Source organism: Chinchilla lanigera, unplaced genomic scaffold (genome assembly GCF_000276665.1).
Source record: "Chinchilla lanigera isolate Chin_1 unplaced genomic scaffold, ChiLan1.0 scaffold00013, whole genome shotgun sequence".
In the NCBI taxonomy this organism is placed as follows: domain Eukaryota; kingdom Metazoa; phylum Chordata; class Mammalia; order Rodentia; family Chinchillidae; genus Chinchilla; species Chinchilla lanigera.
This window is the reverse complement of record NW_004955414.1, coordinates 50,391-58,449: the sequence shown is the minus strand read 5'-3', so window position 1 is coordinate 58,449 and position 8,059 is coordinate 50,391. Positions and strand designations below refer to the sequence as shown.

The 8,059-nt window shown below is 43.4% G+C and overlaps 1 protein-coding gene across 1 annotated transcript; it reads left to right on the top strand.

Moving 5' to 3' along the window:
- The first annotated feature begins 2,451 nt into the window (after positions 1–2,451).
- LOC102016581 (rap guanine nucleotide exchange factor 2-like) lies at positions 2,452–7,784 on the top strand. Its single transcript, XM_013511710.1, has 4 exons — positions 2,452–2,789; positions 3,128–3,279; positions 5,453–5,598; positions 6,227–7,784. The coding sequence occupies exons 1-4, from the start codon at positions 2,452–2,454 to the stop codon at positions 6,764–6,766; spliced, it is 1,176 nt and encodes a 391-aa protein (XP_013367164.1). The 3' UTR covers positions 6,767–7,784.
- Positions 7,785–8,059: the final 275 nt, after the last annotated feature.

Sequence of the window (8,059 nt, the reverse complement as noted above, 5' to 3'; positions counted from 1 at the left end):
TCTTGTTCCTGATTTTAAAGTAAAAGCTTACAGTTTTTGTGCATGTAGTATGATGTTGGCTGTTGGATTGTCATAGATGACTTTGATCAGGTTAAGGTAAAGACCATCTATTTCTATTTTCTCTAAAGTTATCACGAATGCATGTTGGACTTTGTCAAAAGCTTTTTCTGCATCTCTTGAGATGATCATGTGGTTTTTCTCTTTGGCTCTGTTGATATGGTGTATAACATTTATTGATTTGCTAATATTGAACCATCTCTGCATTCCTGGAATGAATCCAGCTTGATCATGTTGTATGATTTTCTTGATGATTTGCTGCATTCTATTTGCTAATATTTCATTGAGTATCATTGCATTTGTATTCATTAGGTGGACTGGTCTGTAGTTCTCTTTCTTGGTTGAGGCTTTCTCTGTTTTTGGTATCAGTATAATGCTTGCCTCCATAAATGAGTTAAGGAGAATTTCTTCCTTCTCAATTTCATTGAAGAGTTTGAGGAGTGTTGGTATTAAATCCTCTCTGAATTTCTTGTAAAATTCTGCTGTGAATCCATCAGGGCCTGGGCTTTTCTTTGTCAGTAAGTTTGCAGTCACATTTTCAATCTCATTTATTGATATTGGGCTGTTCAGGATTTTTACATTTCCTTGGCTCAATCTTGGTAATTCATACATATCTAGGAATCTGTCCATTTCTTCTGAGTTTTCTCTCCTGTGGAAGTAAAGATTTTCAAAGCAGGTATTAATGATCTTCTAAATTTCTGTGTACTCTGTAGTAATTTCATCCTTTTTATTCCTTATTGCATGAATTTGAGTCCTTTCTTTCTTGATAAGGTTGTCTAGGGGTTTATCAATTTTATTTATTCTTTCAAAGAACCAACTCTTTGATTCATTTATTTTTTGTATGATTTCATCATCTCAATTGCATTAATTTCTGCCCAGATCTTTATAATCTCTTCCCTTTTTGGGCTTTGGCCTTGACTTATTCTTCTTTCTCTAAAAGTTTGAAGTGCAGCATTAGACTATTTATTGGTTCTCTTTCTGTTTTTCTTATGTGTGAATTCACCACTATAAATTTCCCTCTGAGCACTGCTTTCATTGCATCCCACAGATTCTGGTAAGTTGTATTTATATTTTCATTTGTTTGTAGGTATTTGTTAATTTTTTCTTTAATTTCTTCTGTGACCCGTTGGTTATTCAGGAGGTTGTTGTTTAATTTCCAAGCGTTTATGGAGTTTTTGGAGTTTTGGACCTTCATTCCAAGGTCTTCTTGATTGGTTGGTTTGTGCTGAGAAGCCTCCCATGATTCTCATGGCTTTTCCTTTATAGTTAATCTGCTTCTTTTCTCTAGCAGATTTTAATATTCTGTTCTTTTGCTGGAGATCTGGGGTCTTGACTATTATGTGTCTGGGTGTAGTTTTATTTTGGTTATGACTATTTGGAGTTCTATATGCCTCATTTATCTGTATATCAGGTTCTGTTTCCATGCTCTGGAAATTTTCTGCTATTATTTCTGCAAATATTCCTTTTATGTCATTTGTGTTGCCTCCTGCTGTTTCATTGATTCCTGTTAGTCATACATTATGCCTCTTTGCCTCGTCTTGCAGCTGTTGAATTGATTTTTACTGGTTCCATGTTGATTCTAAGAAATCCTTTCTTTTATGATCACTAGTTGCCATGCTGTCTTCAAAATCTGAAATTCTACCTTTGGCTTCATTCAGGTGGTTTTGGCAGCTTTCAGTGAAGCTTTGTTTTTCTAGATGTCTCTTTAAATCTGGTTCATACATTCTAATTCTTTCTTATATTGTTCATTTAACATTTCCATCCATTGCCTATGTTCATCTATTTTTTATATGTTTCTTCTTTTGATGTGCTGAGCAATTCTTTCATTATTATTGTCATTTCATTTTTTGCCTGAGAGATTATTTCTGATCTGATCTCTTCTTTGGCCTGATGGTGTTGTTTCTTTACTTCCATTGCAATCATTTCAGCAATTTCAGATGTGTGTTTACCTAGTTCTCCTATGTCGATGTCTCCTGGACTTGTTCTGGAAGGGTGGAATTCTGATATTGCATGTTAGTCCTTGGTCTTGTCATGTTTGATGTTGGTGGTAGAGTGCTCAGTCTCTTTACTCTCTGTCAGCTCAGCAAAGGTCACTAATGTCCCTAGTTTTCCTGGTGGTCAAACCTGCCCCTCAGTGGCTGCTGAGGTATGCTGCTCAGTTTGGGTTCTTCCAGCAGTTGGTGAAGTTTACCTAGTTCTCCCAGGTCTCAGACACCAACCACAATGTCATCAGGTCACAGACAATCTGATCCAGTGTCCCCTGACAGCTCAGGGCACGAGTATGAACCAGAAGTGGTCTGCACTGGTGGCATGATCACAGACCACTTGGCCCTGTGACTCCAGGGATTCCAGAGTGAAGGTAGAGCCCAAAATGGACAGTAGGGTCTGCAGTTCATGGACTGCCTGGTCCTGTGTCTGCAACCCTTTCACTGGGAGCACAGGAGCCAGAGTTGGGCTGTGCTGGCAGTGATCACAGACTGCCAGTTTCTGCACTCCTGCCCAAACATGAATCCTGCAACCCAGACTCAAATCACAATTTCAGCAGATTGTGGATCGCCTGCTCTGGGGTTTCCCGTGTCACTGGGCATGCACGGCATGCACCACACAAACCCCAGTGTTAATGGGTTCGTGGGTCCCTTGGGACAGTCTCCTGTGTGCCCCAGGCACATGGAGGGCGGAGATACAGACTGCAATGGCGCAGAGTTCCGGGATGCCTGCTCTGTTCCCAGGAAGTAGATGAGGAGCTACCTGGTTCTTATGGTGTTCAGCTGCGGACTGTTGTGCAGCAGATCATGGGCTTCCTGATTCTGTGTCTGCCAGCCACTCACGGTGCACACAGGAGCCCAATGTGGGCAGTGCTGGCACAGATCTGGAACCTCCTGCTTCTGCGCTCCCTCCTGTGCCTCCTTAATCTTACTGTCTATATCATGAGGAATACAAAAACCACTTAGTTTGTTATAAATATATTGAAACAGTAACAGTGAATTTTAATACAAAATAGTTTTTTGGTCATTAATATCTCTTTTCAGTCTAGAAAATATACATGTAAGTTACTTGCTTATTTTTATAGGCATAAACTCTCTACAAGCTTTGAAGAAAATCCTTTCCTGTCTGAAGAAGGAAGTCTGGAACATCACAAGAAACAAGCTGAACATGCGCTGTCAAATGCATCTTCACAGCTCTCTTCTCCTCCCACTTCTCCCCAGAGCTCACCAAGGAAAGGTAGAGTGGGGAATCACTGTTTTCCTTACCGAAATCTGTGTGCAGTTACAAAAATTCCCACCTCACACATGCTTTTCAATATTATACTCATTTAAAATTATTTCATGATGTTCAGTAGATTTCCCTCAGCTTATGCATTTGGAAGAATCTTTGTATTTCCTTTTAATATTACAAAAGGATAGCATCAGATTTATAACTTACATAGTTCTTTTAAACATCCATTTGCCTTTATTGGTCCTAAATATGGAAAGAATTCTTTTTATAATAAAATTCATTCTAACTCAATGCGATTATGTAACATTAGTACAGAAGAGAACTTTATAGACTGAATGTTCCTGGGTTTTTTTTGTCGTCCTATTGACATGGGTCTTGAGTATCTTCTCCTTGCAATCTTGGTTTATCTGTGAAGAGCCTGCATCTTCACCTCCTCCTGTGCGATGCTCTGCACATGAAGCAGCCCTCACTTCCTCCTGTGGCCCTGCCTTGAGTTGTGGAGGTCACAGGCCATGATGTCGTTGTCCCTAGCAGAGGCCCAGAGCATTGATTCCTCACTAGATGCCTCTGCCCCAGCCACTACAGCCCTGCCCTTCGCCATCTGAGACCTGGGGCTTCCTGCATGTGGCAAAGCCAGGGGCCATGCAGTGGATGTGTCTGAATTCTTCTCTCATCCTGTTGTCTGGTGGCAGTGGCGCTCAGCTGAGGTGTTTTGGCTCCGGGAAGCTGCACTTAACCAGTTCCTCCTATTCTCTTGGTAGTGAGAACAGTAACAAGAGTAACAGTGCACCACAGACCCCTGGAATAGGTGGGGTTGTGAGAACCAAACCCGGGCGGGAGCGAGGACTCAGCTCTGTGGCTGAGAGAAGGGGTGAGTCCTCCACATGGCAGTGCAGGTCAGAGGGACCGTGTTCCTAGAGAGCTTTTTGTTTTTGAGTGGACTTTTGAGGAAAGATTTAAATTTCACCCATCAGGACTTGCAGTGTGGTTTATAGACATTTCATAAGTGAACACATTAAATCTTATCCAAGACCTGTGTAACCTTTAAAAAATAAGTCAGGAATTACCAGTTTACTGAAAGGAGGGGACCACTTAAATTGACAAATGTAGGTACTCAAATTTATTTTATTTATATATTATTTATTTTGTGATAAATGGCATTTAAAAATTTACATAGTACATGGTTGTATCAAATTATTTTTAACTAACATGAGATCCTTAATAATATAAAAAAGAAAAAAGTGAGTGTCGAGAAAGAATATTTGTACTTTTTTTCCATTAAAAATAGCATGCGACCAGGTACGGTGCCACACATCTGTAATCTCAGCTACTCAGAATGCTGAGGCAGAGGACTGTAGTTAGTTGTCAACCTGAGCAGCTTAATGCAAAACTTTCTGACAATAAAAAATATACAGAATTTAAAAGAGCTTGGCAATGTAGCTCAGTAGTAGAGCAATCCTGGCTTCAATCCTCAGTACCACCAAAAACCCCCCAAAACCAGCTATTTCCAGGTGAACTGTTCAATGCCATGCTTTTTAATTCTTAAAATTGAAAACAGATTAACTCACTTTGCAGTTTGAAAGAATGCATTTTTTTTTTTAGCAGAGTGTGGCAGTGCATACCTATACTTACAATCCCAGCAGTCAGGAGGCCAGGGCAGGAAGATCACTGCAAGCTTGAGGCCAGCCTGGAATGCATAGACCCTGTCTCAAAAAAACAAAAAACAAACAGACCAAGAAGTCTAATTTCCCCTTTTTAATTCTGATGAGTTTGTTTTGCTCATGTGGTGCTGGGCTGGAACCTCGGCCTCATGCATGGACATGAGGTAGACAAGTGCTCTTCTCACGGAGCTCCATCCTCAGCCTGGTTTCTTCTGTAAGCCAGGTACTGGAGTGGCATACTTCTTAGCAATTCATAGAAGCTAAGATTAGCAAAGCAGTGCCACGATTTGTACATCTTTTCTCAGCATGCGTATATATGCATTTTTTCATTCCCTCACCATAGATTAAGGAGTTTATACTTCATTAGAATAAAAATTTAATCTTTTAGTCTCTGGTCTCTATAAGTTAAACAATCCCACTCTGTGGTGATGCATATGGTTTTATTCTGGCTTCTCTGTGGTAGACTTGGGTTTGCGTCATCTCCTGTGATGTCCACATTGTTGTGTGTTTCCCTGCAGGCTATACTCTGGCTCCCAGCAGCACTGTGGATAACTTTTCAGACTCTGGTCACAGTGAGATTTCTTCATCGTCCAGCATCATCAGCAATTCCTTGTTCAACTCCGTGCCCATCTCCCTGCAGGACGAGTGGCAGCAGAGGTACTCTGTGAGCATCGTGGAGAGCGGCCTGGGTGCTGGCAAGACAGAGCAGTGGGCCTCACTCCAGCGGGACCAGTACAGCCTGGGGTGGGTGGCCTGGACTGCCTTGCCCATCCTACGTTGCCCATCACGCCTTGCCCATCCCGCCTTGCCCATCCCATCCACGCCCAGCTTGGCGCCATACCCTCTACCGATTGCTCCAGTGGTCATGGCCAGTGCGCTGTCCCTGGCATGCACTTTAGCTGCTGAGTTTGTTGTTCTCTGGGCAAGATCATTGTGTTAGTTGTGCTTGGTGCTGGGGCTGCTTGGCAGTCAGAGAGGTTTGTTCTTTGTAGCGCAGTTGTTCTGTGCCAAGGCTGAGGGCCTGCAGCTTGTACCCCCAGGCTTGCTGAGGCTGTATTGAGCTGCCCTTCACCTTCGAAGGACACTGTCCCTTCCTTACAAATCACTCTTTTCCCTGTGTCTGTTCTCTAGTGCACAGTGACTGAGTCAGAGAGCGCGATGCGGCAGTGCTGACTTGTTATGAAGCTCAGGGTACTGCTACCCTCTTTCAGGGAGGAGAGAGCTGCCTTTCTGGGGAGCAAAGGCATTTAACGGTTGCGTCCTTTTTTCTTCCCCGTTGTCTGACTGAGTAGGTCCTATGTGCCACGTCTGAGAGCCGGGGCTTGTATGCTGCAGTGACAGTCATCTCTTCTCTGAGCACTGAGGAGCTCGCCCAGGACCAGGGTGACCATGCATCCCTGGACGCCACTGACAGTGGCCGCGGGAGCTGGATGTCATGCTCTAGGAGCTCACACAACAACATCCAGACCATCCAGCACCAGAGGAGCTGGGAGATGTTCCCATTCGGGCACACTCACCTCGACTATTCAGGGGACCCTGCAGGCCTGTGGGCTGCTATTGGCCACGTGGACACAGTCATGTTTTCTGACCATAGCACAAAGTATAATAGACAAAATCAAAACAGAGAGAGTCTTGACCAAGCCCAGCCCCGGGCAAGATGGGCCCCTTCTGCCGGCTACTGGGGAGAAGACTCAGAGGGTGACACAGGCACTATTAAGCGAAGGGGTGGAAAGGATGTTTCCCTGGAGACCAAGAACAGCAGCCTGATGTCATCAGCACTCAGGGCCACCTGTGGTCAGCATGGGCATTTCCCAGGATTTTTTTTTTTGTAATCTGAAAATACCCAGGGTGATTCCCATGCTTCACAGAGGAAGTATTTTTTTTCATTGGAACTTTGCTCTGTTTATTTGTTTCGTTCTCTTGAATTACATTTGGAGCTTTATCCTTCACATGCGGAGCATCTTCATAGTGGCCCTTCTGCAGGCACCTCTGTGTGCAGAGTGCCCTCTGCCATACTAGCGCAAGGGGGCAGGCATTTGTGGTGCAGGGGAGACGGTGGCAGTGGGGTTAGAGTCAATTTGTTGCTGTCTCTGGCTCAGTGACATGGACAAAGCGCTGGTCCCTGCCATCCCATCCATCAGCTTGCTTAGTGCCCTCTCAGTAGAGTCAGCGTGAACAGGACAGTGGGTGTAAATGGTGTGGGCACCCCCTCAGTGCTGGGACAGTGTCGCAAGGACCCGGGAGGTGCTGCTGCTGACTCAGATGCAAAATCGCCAGTGTCCCTGGGTCCCAGAACTATGGGAAACACACATCTCCTGGGCAGTATTTGACATTTCTGTAATGGAAATGTGAGAATAGAGTAGAGGATATAGAAGGAGAACTTCTGAAATAAAATAATTATAAGATTCACCTTTATTAATGGGGAATGACAAGCATCACTTTCATCAATGGAGAAGTTGTGGTTGGTTTGGTTTTGGTTTTGGTTCTGGTTCTGTTGTGTTTTTGAGACAGGGACGCTCTCTGTAGCCCAGGCTGGTGTTGCCCTGCTGGAGACCCTTCATGCCCCTCTGAGACCCTGAGGTTACTCTGCCATACAGTCACGAGTAGATGTCAGAGTTGATACCTTCCACAGTGAATAAGGAGAGAATGGTTAAGCACATTCATTAAACATATTCATAGGTTAATCATCTTAAGGCATTTTCTGTTAAACTGATTATCAGAATTTTTACTGTGAAGAAAGGATGATGTTTTAGCTCCTACCATTCAAGTTAGAAAGCCAGAAACACAAAAATTTTTGATTTTCTTTCACAAGTTCCATATAACCAACATTCATAAAAGGATTTTCAGAAAAATAAATATCTTACAGTTTGAGTTTTGTTTTTGCTTTTGTTTTGTCTTTTTGAGACAGGGTATCGATATGCAGTTCAGGCTGGTTTTGAGCTCACTTTTTAACCCGGGGTGGCCTCTAACTTGCAACGATCCTCCTGCCTTAGCCTCCTGAGTGCTGGGATTTCAGGTGTGCACCGCCACACCCAGCCAGTTTTAGTTTTTAAATTGACTTTTTTTGTGGGGGGCACTACTTTTCCAAATTTCTTTTACTGCCTTGTTTTCCAAAGAGAACCCTC

Coding starts and splice junctions, on each gene's coding strand:
- LOC102016581 (XM_013511710.1), top strand. CDS start 2,452: ATGGACTGCCTGGTCCTGTGTCTGCAACCCTTTCACTGGGAGCACAGG. Junction 2,790..3,127: donor GCCTGCTCTGTTCCCAGGAA/GTAGATGAGGAG, acceptor TTATTTTTATAG/GCATAAACTCTCTACAAGCT. Junction 5,599..6,226: donor AGTGGCAGCAGAGGTACTCT/GTGAGCATCGTG, acceptor CTGACTGAGTAG/GTCCTATGTGCCACGTCTGA.